Genomic DNA, 20,822 nt, shown 5'->3' with positions numbered 1-20,822 from the left:
ATTTGCGTCGCTTTTTGAAGCAAAAACGGCGCAAACTTGCAAAATACAATTGTATTTTGCAAGTTTGCGCCGTTTTTGCGTCAAAAGTGACGCAAATGCGGTGCTAAAAAAGTATAAATATGGGCCTATGTATTTTAAGCCATTTTTAGTCTCAGAATACTTACTGTCTTACATAGAGTTTGCTGGATGAGATACTCTGTTGCAGACTTGGCACATATCCTGAATTCTGTATTATAAGTGCATAACTGGCTTCTGGCGCTTGAAATACGGGGATGAGCTATCCGCCACGTTTTGACTGAAGGTCAAACCCTAAATAAGGCCCTATTAACACATTCTGAGAGCAGTAAAGGTGCTTGCAGCCCTGAAACCTGTAGGCACCCTTTGGTCTCTTCTTTTTCTCCTCATTCTCTGCATTTCCCTATGTTCCTCCTTTTGTCTTCATCCATCCTTATGAAGAATATTGCCATTTTTAGCTCTACCTCTTTGTAAATTGTGTTTGTCTCATCCTTACCTCCACTCCTTCTCTTGTCATTTTCAGTCGTTTTTATTTTTTTTGCACAATCATTCTGTAATAATTTAGAATCACTGTATACTTTCCTGAACTCGGTTGTAGATGCTGCTTGTATTTTGCTTTCAAAAAGGCATTGACCCCTCATTTGACCCATTGATTATTGTGGTTGTGGGCTTCATGACTGCAATACAATGGTTGTATATTAAGCCTCCTGACACATTGATGCCTTCTAAGTGCTATAAAAACTTCATCAATTAAGTAACAGCACCAATTTAAAAAAGTCCTAATAGTTTTAAAAACGGAATAGCCTGTGCAGTTTGTTGTTCTGCATTTAATCAAATCACAGCTGGGACAAAACCCCACCACATATTACAATAATACACCTGGCAATTTCCAGAATGAAGCACAGATAGAAAGAGGAAGTAACGAGGAGGAAAAAATAATATTTCTCCTCGTTACGCCTCACCTGAGAAGGCATATCTTTCTGGTGCATTCCCAGGTCCACTAGCTCTGGTAAATCTGGGAATGCATCGAAACCATGGGAGTTCCCTGGGAACACCAACACAATGCCTTTGGAACGCCTTCCCAGGGCAGATTATGGCAACACAGGGATTTGTACCCCCATGTTTAAGAGCAATATGTTCATTCTTACAGTCTGGCTTGACAGCACAGCTGTCATCAGACAATTATGTAATCAACACAACCAGGGACTTTGGCTCTGCCCCATGTGGGGAGCCAGGAGTACATGTTCCGATTGGTCTGAAGGTGTGCGCTTCCACAAAAACAGAGCTTGCTCTCCACACAGCTGTGATCATTTTGTTTATTTATTGAGCTACCTGCGGTTGAACTTTTAGGGCACACAAATTACATTATAGTGTATTAAAGTATCTTAGATACATAGACAATTTATGATGCTTTTCTCTGGCAGCAGCACAGATGGGAGGAGGGCAATCATTTACCTACATGGATTTTTAGGTCTGGCTTTAACAGTGCATTCATAAGCTGTACCTATTAGCATTGCCAATATGTGTGTTTTACTGATCTGTCTCATTGTTTACTGAACGTTTGTGCTGATCCCATGCAGACGTTTGATGACACATTAGCTTCCCTGTTCCAGTAGCTGATTGTGACTTTTGCTTGCCACACCAATGTGCCTGTTTCCGAAGCAAATGTAACTCTAGGAAAGAAAGTGGTTTTTCAGGCGTTCCTAAAACTGTAAGCTGGCAGTGTTCACTTTGCTATCTGAGTTGACTGCTCCTGCTTTCCCCATATGTTTAAAGGGCATCTATCAGACGCAAGATTGTTCCCCTCACGTTTCAACACTGATGATTAGTTAATTAGTATACTATCCTTTCACATTTAGCAGGTATGGTGGTGAGGGACAGGTTTTACTTCAAGCATTGCTGGATATGTTTATTATATCAGAAAGCAGAATGTGGTAGAAAGATTGGTGTAGTCTCCTAAGGACACCGACAATTACCTTCTGTTTTCAACTCTGCTTGATTCGTGTACTTAAGAAATAAAATATTTATAGATGGACTAGGGGCCAGATGTAGGAAAAATCCAATTTGCGAGTTGCAAATTGCGAGTCATTCCGACTCGCAATTTGCAACTCGCAAATTGGTATGCAGAACGGTATCTCAGACACCGTCTGCAACTCGCTATGGGGTCGCAATGACCCACCTCATTAATATTAATGAGGTGGGTCGCTAATTGCGGCCCCATAGCGAGTCTAGGCACTCGCAAACATGGAGGCCTGCTGTCGTCAGCAGACCTCCATGTTCGTGACTGCTTTCAATAAAGCATTTTTTTTTTTTTTTTAAGTGTAGGCCGTTTTCCTTAAAGGAAAACGAGCTGCACTTAAAAAAAAAACCGAAACCTTTAGTTTCGTTTTTTTTTCAGGGCAGGCAGTGGTCCCTTGGACCACTACCTGCCCTGAAAAAAATGTTTTGGGTCCATTCACAAACTGGAAGGGGTCCCGTGGGGACCCCTTCCAATTTGCGAGTGGGTTACCATCCACTTGAAGTGGATGGTAACTGCGATACCCTTTGCGACCGCATATGCGGTCGCAAATGGTATTGCATTCCACTCCGAATCACAAATAGGAAGGGAACACCCCTTCCTATTTGCGATTCTGAAATGCATATTGCGAGTCGGTACCGACTCGCAATATGCATTTCTGCATAGCAAAGAGGCATTTGCACCTCGCAAACGGCGATTTTCGACGTTTGCGACGTGCAAATTCTTTGCTGCATCTGGCCCTAGATGAGCTAAGATGTATGAAGTTACAGATAATTATCTTAGAATATGCCAGGAAAACGGTGGTGGATTTGCCAGTTCAATGCAACTGAATGAAGTACATTTTGTGGATAACTGATTGGCAAAAACTGCTTCCTTTCATTGGTAAATAATTAGAACGCTGTTCTGGGACCACAATTTATACCCATATAAAACAAGACAAACTCTGTTGTTATAAGACACATACATACTTCGACTTTTGTAATCAGTTTTTAATGTCGGGCCTTATGGAGGGATGCTTGAAATAACTTTGGTTCCCCTAAATAAGGTGATAAGCATTCAGGCCCTCCTATCTGAACAGTAGCATCTCCTTCCACCAACCATCCAGACATCTCTTTTCTGCACGCCAACATCCCACCCATACACACAACCAGATCAGGTAGACAAGCAATGTCTCACATCGCTCCTAAAGCGTGGAATGACTTCTGTCTCCACATCAGAGCCTCCTCTCCTATTCTTGAATTCTGCAAGAACATGAAGTCCTAGCTTTTCAATTAACCAACCTACCATAGATGGGGCTAGGCCCACACACCTGATCAGCACCAGGACACTCTTTCAGGTGACAGTATGCTTTACGAATACACATAACAAAACATAACATAACATATAACATAACATAACATAACATACATACTCATGCTAGTAGATTTATAACAACCTTAATCCATAAAGAAATGTTACCTTTTGGTCATTTAAGCTAACTTACCTTTCTACTGAAAATAGTGCTTTTCCGGGGCAAGTAGTAGATACGGGCCCCTTCAGGGACATCAGCAGGCTCTGCAAAACCCTGTGGTAGAGCAATTCGACCAGTGCCAAGCCGGGTGCTTGCATGAGCTCATTGGATTTCTTCTCCATGGCTTTGGGACAGTCCCACTCTGCTGGACTTTTGACCCCAGGCACCAGCTGATGATTCAGCACATTGGGAGTCAATCTATGCTTTTTTCCTAAGTCACATGGATTTATTCCAGCAAATAAGGATTTTGCAAGACTTAAAAAGAAAAAGTACATATGATTTCTGGATTGATGGGAGATACTATGCTTGAAATAGTATGAGGATACCATATTTTATAGGTAGTACCTAAGTTGTATATCAAATATAATAAGTATGATCCCTTTACAGTGTTTCTGATAACGGTCACTGATATATGCACAGAAACAATAACATTTCTGGAAAAGTATCAGAGCGATGTTTACCAACACATTGATACATTAAAGCCATTACTAGGTAACAGTATTTTTTTACTTTCGCTGTTAATGTGAAACGTGAATTTGTTTGAAGTTCTATTATTGTTAAGTGATCTAATTACAAATACAATTTTGATTTTATTTGAAATAGTTCACCATTTCCCACTTCATTAATCACTGTATTGATGTTTCAAACAGTAAACGTAGGTATCATTGTATATTAGCTGAATTGTCTATAGTTACAGATTACTGGTACATATGACCATAGATGAAAAAGAGTGTGTTTAAAGCAATGCAGGCAATGAACAGGACATATTCTGTCAAACATTTGAGCATAGTCAGACTTTTACTGTTGAGACAGAGCGGCCTTGTCCATGTGGGGATGTTTGGTTTCCTGCCTTAGAGTTGCAGAGCTAGTCCTCCACTGAACAAGAAGGTGCAGAGTGTGGTCTAAGACCTTTTATATTCATTGTTTCTTCAGTAGAAGCCTCCATTTTGTCCTTGATGGTGCTCAAAATTCACTATGCGTATGCTGGTAAATGATAGCTTCCTGCTGGTGTTCAATAATATGAGGATGAATACTTACTTAGCATTGCTAATGAAGAAGGTCTCTTCTGCCTTAATTTCTAACATGGCTACTCTGATTAACTCCTTGTTTTCTGTAGGCACTGTTCCAAGCATTTTAAACATGAGATTATCTTCCTACACCTGGCCCACCTTTCTCCCTATTTCCAACTTACTATTACCCAGCAAACCTCTAATAAGAATAGTAACAAACCAACTGCAAGGCTGCATTAAACAAAACCAGAAGGCGCACAACCTCCAATGTGGTTTCTGACACGCAGCAGAGAGAAGATCCTCATCAATCTTAATGAAGGCCGCCATGTAGCCTTGATCCTCCTTAATTTCCCAGCATATTATGATGCTGTTTATTTCTAATTTTGCAGTCAAGATGGAGAGATTGGTTTGGGATAAGTAGTACTTCTTGTTAATTGATCCATTCATTCCGTTGTGGTCGCACTTAACAAGTATGTCTAGATTCCTCAGAATCCTTTATTCAGGGATCACTATGTAGTGTCCCTGCCTCCCTCTCCTGCAAATCTTTTATCAGATGAGGACTTAGAAGATGTTTCATCTTCAGGTGGATAGACCTTTGCAGTGTGATTTACACAGACCTGGCTAAGAACATGATTGGCAAACTTAAGATTCTAAAATCATGCATCCAAGATGTGTCACAACACAGTGAATCATGACCATTCTAAACCAATCCTGATTGATCTGCATTGACTTCCAGTGAATGCTGCAATTACATTCAAGTCACTATGCACAATCCAAAGATCTAGTAGAACAGAGCAACATATGGTTTGCAAACATCGGGCCCACGTAATATCCCCTCTAGAAAAAACTTAGGTTCAAAATCCTCAGTTCTGATTGTTGGGTATACTGGCTCCAAACTCAGAGCTGAACCTAAATACCAATGATTTAGAAAACTCTCTGATAACTGAACCTTTCAAGACAGCATTGACCAAAATATTCCCTGAGCCGCTATCATAAGCATGTGAGACATATTATCATGATACCTAGCTGGACTCCAGTAGCCTAGCAGTCCCATCCATTTTGTGTTATCGTTATTTGTCCTACCGTGCTTCAAATGTATTGCTTGCTGACAACCAGAACTTTATAAAACCCCAAAAATAAATAAATCAGTATGAATTGTGGGCACTGAATAGCCTTTATCGCATTGGACCTGTGGGAGAGAAGGCAAACTATATCACCTCACTGAATCAGACCCCTTATCACAGCAATAAACTGATGATATGGTAAATGCATCTGAAAATATTGTTTCTGAGTGAGGGCCAATGGATTATGGATTAGTTGATTTGATGTAGCACTTGTAGGAAGCTGGCTCTGTATGTACTATTTCAAAGTAAGAAATAGCATGCACAGAGTCCAAGGGTTCCCCTTAGAGTTCAGATAGTGGCAAAAAGCGATAATTCTAATGCTCTGTTTTGTGGTAGTGTGGTCGAGCAGTAGGCTTATTAGAGGGTAGTGTTAAGCATTTGTTGTACATACACACAGGCAATAAATGAGGAACACACACTCAAAGACAATTCCAGGCCAATAGGTTTTTGTATAGAAAAATATATTTTCTTAGTTTATTTTAAGAACCACAGGTTCAAGATTTACAATCAATACTTCAAATGAAAGGTACTTCACTTAGGTATCATTGGAACTTTGAATCAGCAAAATAGCATGTACAGTATTGGCCAAAAAGGCAATAAGCTATTTTAAAACTAGACAGAGTGCAAATTTCAACAGTTCCTGGGGGAGGTAAGTATTTGTTAGTTTTGCAGGTAAGCAAACCACCTACAGGGTTCAAAGTTGGGTCCAAGGTACCCCACCGTTGGGGGTTCTGGGCAACCCCAAAGTTACCACACCAGCAGCTCAGGGCCGGTCAGGTGCAGAGGACAAAGTGGTGCCCAAAACACATAGGCTTCAATGGAGAAGGGGGTGCCCCGGTTCCAGTCTGCCAGCAGGTAAGTACCCGCGACTTCGGAGGGAAGACCAGGGGGGTTTTGTAGGGCACCGGGGGGGACACAAGTCAGCACAAAAAGTACACCCTCAGCGGCACGGGGGCGACCAGGTGCAGAGTGCAAACAGGCGTCGGGTTTGCATTGGAGTTCAATGGGAGACCCAGGGGTCTCTTCAGCGAAGCAGGCAGGCAAGGGGGGGGTCCTCGGGGTAGCCACCACCTGGGCAAGGGAGAGGGCCACCTGGGGGTCGCTTCTGCACTGGAGGTCGGATCCTTCAGGTCCTGGGGGCTGCGGGTGCAGTGTCTTTACCAGGCGTTGGGTTCTTAGAAGCAGGCAGTCGCGGTCAGGGGGAGCCTCTGGATTCCCTCTGCAGGTGTCGCTGGGGGGGCTCAGCGGGGTCAACTCTGGCTACTCACAGGGTCGCAGTCGCCGGGGAGTCCTCCCTGTAGTGTTGGTTCTCCGCAGGTCGAGCCGGGGGCGTCGGGTGCAGAGTGGAAATTCTCACGCTTCCGGCGGGAAACGTGCAGTCCTTTAAAGTTTGTTTCTTTGTTGCAAAGTTGTTTCTTCTTTGGAGCAGAGCCACTGTCCTCGGGAGTTCTTGGTCCTTTTAGATGAGGCTTCAGAGGTCGCTGGACCCTGGGGAACGCGTCGCTGTTGCAGTTTTTCTTGAAGTGGAGAGGCAGGCCGTTAGGGCTGGGGCCAAAGCAGTTGGTTTCTCCATCTTCTCTGCAGGGCTTTCAGGTCAGCAGTCCTTCTTCGCCTTCAGGTTGCAGGAATCTATCTTGCTAGGTTCTGGGAGCCCCTAAATACTCAATTTAGGGGAGTGTTTAGGTCTGGGGGGTTAGTAGCCAATGGCTACTAGCCCTGAGGGTGTCTACACCCTCTTTGTGCCTCCTCCCTGAGGGGAGGGGGGCACATCCCTAATCCCTAATCCTATTGGGGGAATCCGCCATCTGCAAGATGGAGGATTTCTAAAAGTCAGAGTCACCTCAGCACCTCCACCCAGTACAGGCTTTGTTACTGGCCACAGAGTGACAAAGGCACTCTCCCCATGTGGCCAGCAACATGTCTGGTGTGTGGCAGGCTGGTAAAACTAGTCAGCCCACACTGGAAGTCGGGTATGTTTTCAGGGGGCATCTCTAAGATGCCCTCTGGGATGTATTTCACAATAAAATGTACACTGGCATCAGTGTGCAATTATTGTGATGAGAAGTTTGATACCAAGCTTCCCAGTTTTCATTGTAGCCATGATGGTGCTGTGGAGTTCGTGTTTGACAGACTCCCAGACCATATACTCCTATGGCTACCCTGCACTTACAATGTCTAAGGTTTTGCTTAGACACTGTAGGGGCATAGTGCTCATGCACCTATGCACTCACCTATGGTATAGTGCACCGTGCCTTAGGGCTGTAAGGCCTGCTAGAGGGGTGACTTATCTATGCCATAGGCAGTGTGAGGTTGGCATGGCACCCTGATGGGAGTGCCATGTCGACTTAGTCATTTTCTCCCCACCAGCACACACAAGCTGGCAAGCAGTGTGTTTGTGCTGAGTGAGGGGTCACCAGGGTGGCATAAGACATGCTGCAACCATTAGAGACCTTCCCTGGCATCAGGGCCCTTGGTACCAGGGGTACCAGTTACAAGGCACTTAACTGGGTGCCAGGGTGTGCCAATTGTGGAAACACAAGGTACAGTTTTAAGGAAAGAACACTGGTGCTGGGGCCTGGTTAGCAGGCCTCAGCACACTTTCAAATCATAACTTGGCATCAGCAAAGGCAAAATGTCAGGGGGTAACCATGCCAAGGAGGCATTTCCTTACAGCACTGTATGCACTCACCATTGGTGAGAGGCTAGACTGCTCTTAAGGCAAACATAAAACTGAAGGCCTACTTGAAAAGTCCTGGGTCCTGTTCTCTGACCTGTGCACACCATGCATAGATCAGAAAAATGTGCACAGTGACATTTTCTCTTATATATCATTAGCTATAAATGTACAGATATTTGTGATGCTAGCAGCTCATCCTTGTAGGTGCACAAGCTACATGAGTTCCCCTGTGATTTCATTTGCCAGAAGGATCACATGCTTGCACCTCTTCTACTTTCTTCTCATTCTCATACTTATACTTTTTTTTATGCATCTAAAACCCAGACTCCATAATCTGTGGCATGGTATGTCTTCATCTTCTTTGGGTGATCTTATCCTATTCAAGTACCATCTGTTAGTCATATTTACAGTTTTTTCTTTTTTCTCTTCTCTTAGGTGGGGATACTCTAGCAATGCATATGGTAAGACCACTCAATTCTAATAATATTTGAGATAATAGCTTTCAAAGCGCTTACAATGTTTGTTTTTTAAAGTGTATTGGCTATCTTCCTGTGACTTGTTTCATACTCGAGGCAGTTAAAAGCCAGCTCGAGTGTAATAACTCCCAAAGCCTCACAATCTGTGTTGAAGCTTTAAGACGGGTTTGACTGGGAATTAATGGTCAGTAACACCACCAGATCTAGCCAGAAATCTAAAGCCATTATGGGACATTTCACTGATTCTGTAGCCATCTTTAATCTCCCTCCCCTTCTGTCTGGACATGTTTTCATAGGCTTTATAGGTAGGATGAGGGTTAGTGAGTAAATATGAACGTGCATGAGTGAATGATAGTGTGAGTGTGTTATGCTTACGAGTCCGGCACTGGCCCTGTCATACTAAAGACAATTCTTGGTTTATAGCTGCACCCATGCCAAAATGCTGGTGCTAGCATACTGGAGGTAATTCTAGGAATAGTAGGTACCCATGGCAAAATGCTCCTAATGGCATGCTTTAAGTATTAATTGGTATAGGAGACTCCCATGGCTTAGTGCTGCCCCTGGCACAATGGAGGTAATTATTGACATATGGGCGCACCGGTAGCAAATTTTGAAAAACAGTTGGGTCAACTCTTAAAGAATGTCAGACTTCACTCACGTAGCGCCATATAAAAGTACTTAAATATTTAGGGGCATATTTATACTCCGTTTGCGCCGAATTTGCGTCGTTTTTTTTTAACGCAAATTCGGCGCAAAACTAACGCCATATTTATACTTTGGCGTTAGACGCGTCTAGCACCAAAGTATGAGGAATGAGCGTCATTTTTTTGCGTGAACGCCTTCCTTGCGTTAATGAGATGCAAGGTAGGCGTTCCCGTCTAGAAAAATGACTGCGACGCAAATGCGTCGTATTTATACTCCCGGGCTAAAATCACGCCCGGGAGTGGGCGGGGCAAAAAACCCCGCATTTGCGCCTCTTTTTAACGCCTGGGTCAGGGCATGCGTTAAGGGACCTGTGGGCTCAAAATGAGCCCACAGCTGCCCTCCCATGCCCCCAGGGACCCCCCCTGCCACCCTTGCCCACCCCAGGAGGACACCCAAGGATGGAGGGACCCACCCCAGGGACATTCAGGTAAGTATAATTTTTTTTTTTTTTTTTTTTTTTTTTTTGGCATAGGGGGGCCTGATTTGTGCCCCCCTACATGCCACAATGCCCAATGACCATGCCCAGGGGACATAAGTCCCCTGGGCATGGCCATTGGGCAAGGGGGCATGACTCCTGTCTTTACTAAGACAGGAGTCATGTAAATGGCGTCTGGGCGTCGTTAAAAATGGCGCAAATCGGGTGGAGGCGATTTTTTGCGTCAACCTGACTTGCACCATTTTTAAGACGCCCTAGCGCCATTTTTCCCAACGCCGGCGCTGCCTGGTGTACGTGGTTTTTTTCCACGCACACCAGGCAGCGCCGGTCTGCTTGCGCCGGCTAACGCCATTCAATAAATACGGCGCCTGCATGGCGCTTCAAAATGGCGTTAGCCGGCGCAAAAACTTTTTACGCTAAACTGCGTTAGCGCAGTTTAGCGTCAAAAAGTATAAATACGGGCCTTAATGAGTGCCGTTTTAGATTCTATGGCCCGTATTTATACTTTTTGACGCTAAACTGCGCTAACGCAGTTTAGCGTCAAAAATGTTTGCGCCGGCTAATGCCATTCTGAAGCGCCATGCGGGCGCCGTATTTATTGAATGGCGTTAGCCGGCGCAAGCAGACCGGCGCTGCCTGGTGTGCGTGGAAAAAAAACACGTACACCAAGCAGCGCCGGCGTTGGGAAAAATGGCGCTAGGGCGTCTTAAAAATGGTGCAAGTCAGGTTGACGCAAAAAATCGCCTCCATCCGATTTGCGCCATTTTTAACGACGCCCAGACGCCATTTACATGACTCCTGTCTTAGTAAAGACAGGAGTCATGCCCCCTTGCCCAATGGCCATGCCCAGGGGACTTATGTCCCCTGGGCATGGTCATTGGGTATTGTGGCATGTAGGGGGGCACAAATCAGGCCCCCCTATGCCAAAAAAAAAATGTTTAAAAAAAAATGATACTTACCTGAACTTACCTGAATGTCCCTGGGGTGGGTCCCTCCATCCTTGGGTGTCCTCCTGGGGTGGGCAAGGGTGGCAGGGGGGGTCCCTGGGGGCATGGGAGGGCAGCTGTGGGCTCATTTTGAGCCCACAGGTCCCTTAACGCCTGCCCTGACCCAGGCGTTAAAAAGAGGCGCAAATGCGGGGTTTTTTGCCCCGCCCACTCCCGGGCGTGATTTTAGCCCGGGAGTATAAATACGACGCATTTGCGTCGCAGTCATTTTTCTAGACGGGAACGCCTACCTTGCATCTCATTAACGCAAGGAAGGCGTTCACGCAAAAAAATGACGCTCATTCCTCATACTTTGGTGCTAGACGCGTCTAACGCCAAAGTATAAATATGGCGTTAGTTTTGCGCCGAATTTGCGTCGAAGAAAACGACGCAAATTCGGCGCAAACGGAGTATAAATATGCCCCTATGACTTTTGAGTGAATTTATATAAAAATTGTGTTTTAAAATCCACTATTTAGGCCATTCTTCCCAAAATGTTCTCAGGTGGAGAATCTCCCTGTCCCCTGATTCTACCTGAAAGAAGTTCACCTCACTCACTTTGTTTGCTTGATGGAATTCAGGGCAAGTAGTACTCCCCGGCACTTTCAAAGATCACAACTCACCACTTCCCAGCGCACAGAGAATGCAAAGCTCAAAATTGGTCAAATTATGAACTCACTTCAAGGCAAGTTCACATGAAATTAATAAATGACAAGGCAACACAGAAATTCTAACTCGGTGGCTAAGCAAGTTAATGACTTCTAGAATTTCAATACTGAGCAAAGCTTTCCTAGTTCGTGTACATTGTCCTTCACCACTCCAGCTCCTGCCTTTGCTGCACTGTTTGTCTGTTTCAGCTAGACATAAAGTGAATATAAATACAGATTACTACATTTAGAATAGTGGGTAAGCACTAAGCAGCAGTGGGTAGGCACTTTGTGATAATAAACAGTGCTAGTATATCCTGGCAAGGACATGCAACAACTGTGTGGTTAAAACTGTCCAACGTTGATAATGTTCCAGCGAAGGGACAGGTGATAGTTATCCAGAAAGCTATTGTGCATTTTATCACGAAGGTTATGAACTTTAAAATACTTCTTGGCAAAGGTCAACCAAGATCCTGGGAATAGATAGTATTATTACTAAGGGTATTCTATGTGTTTATGAGGCAGCTAGGACTATATAACGAAATTGTAATTGCTTACTACATAAATGGTTGCAGGCCCCTGTTTTATTCTTCTTTTTATCTGTACTGCACAATGCAGCACACGTTGAAAGAGACAGTAACGAGGAGAAATAAAGATAGATTTCCTTCCTCGTTATGCCTCTGTTGGGTAGGCGCCACATTTGGTGCAAACCCAGTTTACAAGTCTCTGTAAATCTATGTTTGCATCAAAATACATGGGTGGATGCAAGGAAACACCCATGCTCCACCCATGTAAGCCCTACCAACGTAAAGTAGCACAAGGCAGCGATATGCACTTTGTATTTACTAAACCATGTAAAGCGCCAACAATGATTTTGCATCGGGGCTGTGCCACAATAGTGATGTCACCCTGATGCAAAATCATAGTAAATATACAGGGAGTGCAGAATTATTAGGCAAATGAGTATTTTGACCACATCATCCTCTTTATGCATGTTGTCTTACTCCAAGCTGTATAGGCTCGAAAGCCTACTACCAATTAAGCATATTAGGTGATGTGCATCTCTGTAATGAGAAGGGGTGTGGTCTAATGACATCAACACCCTATATCAGGTGTGCATAATTATTAGGCAACTTCCTTTCCTTTGGCAAAATGGGTCAAAAGAAGGACTTGACAGGCTCAGAAAAGTCAAAAATAGTGAGATATCTTGCAGAGGGATGCAGCACTCTTAAAATTGCAAAGCTTCTGAAGCGTGATCATCGAACAATCAAGCGTTTCATTCAAAATAGTCAACAGGGTCGCAAGAAGCGTGTGGAAAAACCAAGGCGCAAATTAACTGCCCATGAACTGAGAAAAGTCAAGCGTGCAGCTGCCATGATGCCACTTGCCACCAGTTTGGCCATATTTCAGAGCTGCAACATCACTGGAGTGCCCAAAAGCACAAGGTGTGCAATACTCAGAGACATGGCCAAGGTAAGAAAGGCTGAAAGACGACCACCACTGAACAAGACACACAAGCTGAAACGTCAAGACTGGGCCAAGAAATATCTCAAGACTGATTTTCCTAAGGTTTTATGGACTGATGAAATGAGAGTGAGTCTTGATGGGCCAGATGGATGGGCCCGTGGCTGGATTGGTAAAGAGCAGAGAGCTCCAGTCCGACTCAGACGCCAGCAAGGTGGAGGTGGAGTACTGGTTTGGGCTGGTATCATCAAAGATGAGCTTGTGGGGCCTTTTCGGGTTGAGGATGGAGTCAAGCTCAACTCCCAGTCCTACTGCCAGTTCCTGGAAGACACCTTCTTCAAGCAGTGGTACAGGAAGAAGTCTGCATCCTTCAAGAAAAACATGATTTTCATGCAGGACAATGCTCCATCACACGCGTCCGAGTACTCCACAGCGTGGCTGGCAAGAAAGGGTATAAAAGAAGGAAATCTAATGACATGGCCTCCTTGTTCACCTGATCTGAACCCCATTGAGAACCTGTGGTCCATCATCAAATGTGAGATTTACAAGGAGGGAAAACAGTACACCTCTCTGAACAGTGTCTGGGAGGCTGTGGTTGCTGCTGCACGCAATGTTGATGGTGAACAGATCAAAACACTGACAGAATCCATGGATGGCAGGCTTTTGAGTGTCCTTGCAAAGAAAGGTGGCTATATTGGTCACTGATTTGTTTTTGTTTTGTTTTTGAATGTCAGAAATGTATATTTGTGAATGTTGAGATGTTATATTGGTTTCACTGGTAATAATAAATAATTGAAATGGGTATATATATTTTTTTCTTAAGTTGCCTAATAATTATGCACAGTAATAGTCACCTGCACACACAGATATCCCCCTAACATAGCTAAAACTAAAAACAAACTAAAAACTACTTCCAAAAATTTCAGCTTTGATATTAATGAGTTTTTTGGGTTCATTGAGAACATGGTTGTTGTTCAATAATAAAATTAATCCTCAAAAATACAACTTGCCTAATAATTCTGCACTCCCTGTACAGGTATCTGGGCACCAATGGCCAATTAGTTCCTCGAGGTGCATCATGGTAGCCAAGTGAAATTAAAGAGCGAATGTGTACATATTTTAGAGACAAAAACATTCTACATTTTGCAGAATAATGTCGCGCCACGTGCTGCGGTGCGAGCCGAACATTCAGCTTGGGACGCGGCCGTAGCGTGCCCCTGCAATTTATTATTTTTATCGAGGCCCCAATCTGGGCATGGGGCCTCCCAACAGTAATGGCACGACGTGCCCCTGCTAGTTTCTTGCCTCTCCACACTCTCCATTTTCCCCCACTTACCATCTGCTTCTTTTTCTTTTTTCTTTTCTGCCTTCCTCGTTTCTTCCTGACTTTATTTATGCCTTTCTTTCATGTCCATGATTCTTTTCTCTTTGGAACCTTACTGAACATGGTGACTTTACTATGGAATTCTGTGTTATGTTCCCAATCCAATATGGTGTCTTTTACTTCCTGCCGGTCACTTCCTGTTCTTTGGGTATATAAGGTGTGTGATTCCTGTTCTCTTTGCGCTGCAACACTTCCTTTGAGTGGTGATCTTCGTTCCTGTTCTTCTGCATCAGATATATGATTTCTGAGCCTGTTCCAGCTTTTTTCTTTGTCATTTTTGCCTTTTGTTCAGATTTACGTTTTACTTTTTGTTTTTGTTCTAGGAGTTCCTATTTGAGTTTTTTTCCCCCTTTTTGTGTTTTTTCCCTCGGGGACTCCTTCTGGAGAGCACGGACTGCCTTTGGCGTTCCCTCCGTCAGCAGCACTGTGGCTACCAGAAAGGGTTGCCCCTACTTGGGTCAAGGCAGAACCTATAAGAGCAAAGACCTCGCCGCATTTCCAGTGGGCCAGAGACACAGACAACGAGTAGGTCGTGACAAATAATGTCATGGACCCCAAATATTTTGCAGCTGTGTGTGTGCTGTGAAGTGTTGACAACACCATTGTTTTGTATTTACAGTATTTCAGAACCTTGACTTTACAAGATGCATACTCACTCCTAGTAATACTCTCTTACAATTTTTTTTAAGTAGATGCTAAGGTGGTATCAGTTTTTGATGCCACATTTAACTATAAAATATGTTTTTGTTTTTTTTAGCTAATAAGAATGGTTTCCAGGTGACCGGAGTCCACAGGATGATGAACCGTGTGTTGGGCACCTTTTGATTGCATGTCGTGCAGCTCTTCCGTGGGGGATACCCCTAGTTCTACCTTTACAGGCTTCAAAAGCAGCCCTTTAAGAGCTACAAAGAACTATCTCCCCAGCAAAACAACTCAAAAGTAATTTCAGTTCAAATTTAAATCTTCACCAATCTGCTGTTTCCTACCACATGAACGAAACCTCACAATTTTGTCGTTGGTAATGTTTCATGGCTATAATTTCAAAGCTCTGTCCTCATAAATAAAATTTTAGAGCATCAAAGAGCGTTTCCTTTCTTTCCAAGTTCTCTGAGTTTTTCAATGAGGGATTGTTCTCCAGGGATGTGTGGTATTGCCCATGTGGATTGCATGTGGAATGCATTACTTAAGAAGACGACTTCTCTCCTCCTTTTACAAAATATGTAACCGCAATTTATAGATGTAATTTTGCCTCCAGGCAGCCAAAAGAGTCTGCCAAGAATGTGTGTCTGTGTGGGCGGTATGTTCTGTGCTGCCATGCAGGACCCTGTCTACCCATGCCAATGCACCACTTTATCCCATGGAACAAATGGTATTGAGGCTGATATTATCAATTTCTGGGAAGAAACAGTAAGGCTAGAACTAGCAAAACCAATGATGGATAATTTACTAAGATCAGATATAAATCGATGTAACCTTGGATGCCACTAGCAGCACAGTGGATAACCTAATTTACTGGAGAGATCTGTGTGCCTGATTGAGGGGAAGAGTAGAACTCACTAAAAAGTCATCCTTTGACTTTCCTACGGTGGAACGAAAATTATGGCACCAAGGGAGCTACGTGCTCTTTTGGAAGCTATTTTGAATCAGGGGCATCCAACAAAGACAATGGGCGTTTTATTAATCTATATATTTTTTAAATAATTGTGAGTGGGGTAAAATGATCGCAGATTGAAAAGATACACCAGCAGGTCTAAAGTGAACAGCAAACCCTGGAAAGAAGTTAGGAAAAACGCAGCCAGAAGACGTAAATATCTGTCCATAAAGATCGGCACTTCTGAGCTCGTTTCATGTTTTGTTCAAGACAGGTAGATATAGAGCCAGAGTATTAAACAATTTAGAAAAATAAACAAATACAACTGGCGGCAACAAGGTTATTTCAAAGCAACAAGAACAACTTTTTGTTATATTGCACTTATTACAGCAGTTCTCTCACTGCCAGTAACTGGTGTTACTATTTTCCAGATCAATGGCTGGTGGGGCTCTCTTGTTAGTTACCAAAATAGGTGCGCAAAGGCCCATGCGGGAAGCATGAAAGCATGGGACATGGAAAAAGGAAAGCATTGGGAGCCAGGAAGAAACGCTTAGAATACATAGGAGTAATGTATTCTAATGATGTGTGGCTTAGTGCAAATACTTCGATAAACTGCTGCGTCCTGTGATGCAGTTTAACAATTCCTTGATTTTTGGTGTTAATGGTGTCTGGGGGGACAACTTGGAATTTGTACGGCTGGCTGGGTGAAAATGACAGTAAGAGGTTTGGCAAATGTGAACCCAAGGATTTTGATTGAAAGGAATGATGCAGAACCTCTCAACCTAAATCCTTTCACAAGATCCTTGGCTGGTGCATCCATATCACCGGAATGAGGCAATCTGTAGGCCTCCATATGCATGTCATACTCCGCCTCTCTTGCACTTTAGTGGCGCAAGGTATTGTGGCCTTTTCACGATGACAACAAGTCCATTTCTTGCTATTTTGGGTATATCTCAAAATTTCACTGGCAAAGATAAATTGATTTGTTTCTGGAATGCTAGAAATGATGTTGCAATTGAAGATGGAAGTGTAAAGCTAATGCTGATACTCAAAGGTAGCACATAGAAGACTAAAGTTCAGATAATTTAGAGTTTGGTGGTAATAGAAAATACTGCAATTTCTGGATGAAGGGCTAAATCCATAAAGGAAACCACCAGTGAAATTTCCTCCACCACATAGTGGATGGTCATTTGAAGTGAATGCTAATCACCCAAGAAGTACAATTTCAATAGGATGGGATTCAGAAAGCTGTTAAATAACAAGACAAGCATAGTTTGATTTGACCCTATATATCCAAGGTGGGCCCTAAATTAAATCTTAATTCCTATTATGAACCTTGGCCTAGATTTTTAAAGATATGGTTTCATAGCAGTGTCAGGTTCTTGATTTATTTTTTTCAAACTCTTTTAATTGAAGCATTTTATTGATACCGTTTGACATAACAGGGTAATAGTAACACAACATACAGTTCAGAGTTGACAGGAGACAACATGAACATACTTGTCTCAAGGTAAGTCTGCAGCGGGACTCAAATCAGATTCAAAGTGGGGTCTGAGCCAAATGTGGATTGTTAGAAATGGGGTCTTTGGTTGGCAGTAAGGTTACCCCCTGTCCAAGCAAGGACCCTCACTATAGTCAGGGTAAAAGAGAATCACCCTCAGCTAACCCCCGCTCACCCCCTTGGTAGCTTGGCACGAGCAGCAGGCTTAACTTCAGAGTGCTAGGTGTAAAGTATTTGTACCAACTCACACACAGTAACTTAATGAAAACGCTCCAAAATGACACAACACAGGTTTAGAAAAATAGAAAATATTTATCTAAACAAAACAAGACCACAACGACAAAATTCAACAATGCACAAGTCAAGTTATCAATTAAAAAGCAAAAAGAGTCTTCTTGTAGTTTTAAACACAACGCTAACGCTGTTAGCGTGAAAATGTACCTGGGTGCGTCAAACATAACCCTGCACGTATGAGTGTGCGTCAAATAGGGCTTGCGGTGCATCAATATCACTCATGAGCGAGACCTTGCATAATTTCTCCTTCAGTCGAGTCGGCGTGCGTCGTTTCTTCTCTCCGCAGGAGAGTGATGCGTCGATTCGAACCACACTCTCAGGTCTGGGCAGGCCTTGCATAAATTTTGCACACCCAGCCACGTTTGTGTCGGAAATCCTGCTGCACGATGATCCGAAAACCACACAGCGCAGGTTGCAATCTCACCAGCCTCTGTCAGCGATGCTACGCTTCGTTTCTCCAGCCGCGGGCGCGATCTTCCTGTCGCAATGCAGACGAGCGTCGATTTTTCAGCCGCAGATCGAAGTCGTGTTGATCTTTTCCCCGCACAGCGGTCGGTGCGTGCATATCTCACTCGTGGGCTGCCAGCTTCTCCTTTCAGGAATTGGATGGGCACCACTTGGCAGAGTAGGAGTCTCAGCAGAGGCTCCAGGTGCTGGCACAGAGAAGACTTTGCTGTCCCTGAGACTTCAAACAACAGGAGGCAAGCTCTAAATCAAGCCCTTGGAGAGTTCTTCACAAGAAGGAAGGCAACACAAAGTCCAGTCTTTGTCCTCTAGCACAGGCAGAAGCAGCAACTGCAGGATAGCTCCACAAAGCACAGTCACAGGCAGGGCAGCTCTTCTTCCTCAGCTCTTACGCTCTTCTCCAGGCGGAGGTTCCTCTTGGTTTCCAAAAGTGTTCTAAAGTCTGTGGTTTTGGGTGCCTTTCTTATACCCATTTTGCCCTTTGAAGTATGCCTACTTCAAAGAAAAGTCTCTCTTGTTTGTGAAATCCTTCCTTGCCCAGGCCAGTCCTCAGACACACACCAGGGGGTTGGAAACTGCAGTGTGTGAGGGCAGGCACAGCCCTTTCAGGTGTGACTGACCACTCCTCCCCTCTCTCCTAGCACAGATGGCTCATCAGGAATTGCATACTACACCCCAGCTCCCTTTGTGTCACTGTCTACTGAGAAGTGCAACCAGCCTAACTGTCAAACTGACTGTTACAGGGAATCCACAAACAGGCAGAGTCACAGAAATGGTTTAAGCAAGAAAATGCTCACTTTCTAAAAGTGGCATTTTCAAACACACAATCTCACAATCAACTTTACTCAAAGATGTATTTTTTAATTGTGAGCTCAGAGACTCCAAACTCCATGTATCTATCCGCTCCCAAAGGGAATCTACACTTAATCATATTGAAAGGTAGCCCCCATGTTAACCTGTGAGAGGGACAGGCCTTGCAACAGTGAAAAACGAATTTAGCAGTATTTCACTGCCAGGACATATAAAACACATTACTATATGTCCTACCTTAACCATACACTGCACCGTGCCCTTGGGGCTACCTGGGGCCTACCTTAGGGGTGTCTTACATGTAAGAAAAGGGAAGGTTTAGGCCTGGCAAGTGGGTACACTTGCCATGTCAATTTTACAGTTAAAAACTGCACACAGACACTGCAGTGGCAGGTCTGGGACATGATTACCGAGCTACTTAGGTGAGTGGCACAACCAGTGCTGCAGGCCCACTAGTACCATTTGGTTTACAGGCCCTGAGCACCTCTAGTGCACTATAGTAGGAACCTATTAGTAAATCAAATATGCCAGTCATGGATAAACCAATTACATACACATTTTGTATAGGAGCCCTTGCACTTTAGCACTGGCTAGCAGTGGTAAAGTGCCCAGAGTAACAAAAACAGCAAAAACAGAGTCCAGCACACATCAGCAACCTGGGAAACAGAGGCAAAAAGTTAAGGGAGACCACACCAAGGATGAAAAGTCTAACATGGATCATCATTGGGATGGGGGGGGGGGGCAGAAGTTAACTGTGCTGCTTGAGCCGGTTGTCCTAAGGGGTATGGTGTTCCATCATGTCATTAGTGAGTCAGGGTACCTCTACAACAGTGAACTGGGGGAGGGGTGAGGGGAACATGACAGCGCAATGCTCATGTGATCAGAGCATCAGGGGAGGAATCATGGCAATCGGCAGGGCATCTAGGAGTGTAGTGTTGAAGGGGTAAGGGCTGCATATTTTATGGGGGACAATATTAGGGACATTGCAAGGAGGAATCAAAGGTGGATGTTTCTCAGAACGTGAGAGGGGTCATAGACCTGCAGGATGCTTCAGTCATGGGGGTAGCATGAGGGATGGTGTTGGGGGCTTGTGTTTAGGCTGCTCAGAGGCTCTGGCAGGGTGCCAGCCACTTGCAGCTCCTCTTGGAATACTGCTAGCATAGTGTCCCATGCTTCAGCTAAGGGCTGTTTACGGAAGCTGCAAGCTATTTCATAGTGTAAATTAGTGCTATTAGTGTTGCCTAACTGGAGAAGTTCATTCTGCCATTTAAATAAGGGCAGAGGTTGAGGGACCCACCAGTGAAGGGTAATAACCCGTTTTGCAAGCAGTAGTGCTAGGTTTGCAAAGTGGACCCGCACTACATGTTTTGGTTTCCTCTTGTAAACCCCTGAGGCTGTTGCCTCCCACGAGTTTAGGTGTGTGAATTCGATGACAGAAGTCAGGGTGTCATGAACAGCCTACCAATAGGTGGTGAGGGTTGTCTGCAGTATCGAAGTGGCATCTGTGATGTGTGAGGTTAGCAGTGGGGGAACATGCATTGAGTTTTGTTGGGGTCAAATAGGCCCTGTGTAGGATTGTGTGTTGCATGATACAGTTGAATTGCATGTTGCACAAAATGAAACTGGGTGAGTCGGGCGCCTGTCCCCACTCCTAGTCGTGGAAAGGTTGCTCAATGTCATCTTCCCATTTGTGTCGTAGTGGCACCAGGG

At 44.2% G+C, this 20,822-nt stretch overlaps 1 protein-coding gene across 1 annotated transcript in view; it reads left to right on the top strand.

The window, feature by feature from the left end:
* LOC138288499 (poly(3-hydroxybutyrate) depolymerase-like) overlaps nt 1–15,526 on the top strand; it is a 240,661-nt gene extending 225,135 nt beyond the window's left edge. Inside the window, exons 10-11 of the mRNA XM_069230048.1 lie at nt 8,789–8,814; nt 15,209–15,526. Of these exons, the coding sequence (XP_069086149.1) occupies nt 8,789–8,814; nt 15,209–15,276 (94 nt within the window). The 3' untranslated portion in view covers nt 15,277–15,526. The remainder of the gene's footprint in view (nt 1–8,788; nt 8,815–15,208) is intronic.
* The last annotated feature ends 5,296 nt before the right edge of the window (nt 15,527–20,822 follow it).

Source organism: Pleurodeles waltl, chromosome 4_1 (assembly GCF_031143425.1).
Source record: "Pleurodeles waltl isolate 20211129_DDA chromosome 4_1, aPleWal1.hap1.20221129, whole genome shotgun sequence".
In the NCBI taxonomy this organism is placed as follows: Eukaryota; Metazoa; Chordata; class Amphibia; order Caudata; family Salamandridae; genus Pleurodeles; species Pleurodeles waltl.
This window is presented reverse-complemented; position numbering and strand designations above follow the sequence as displayed.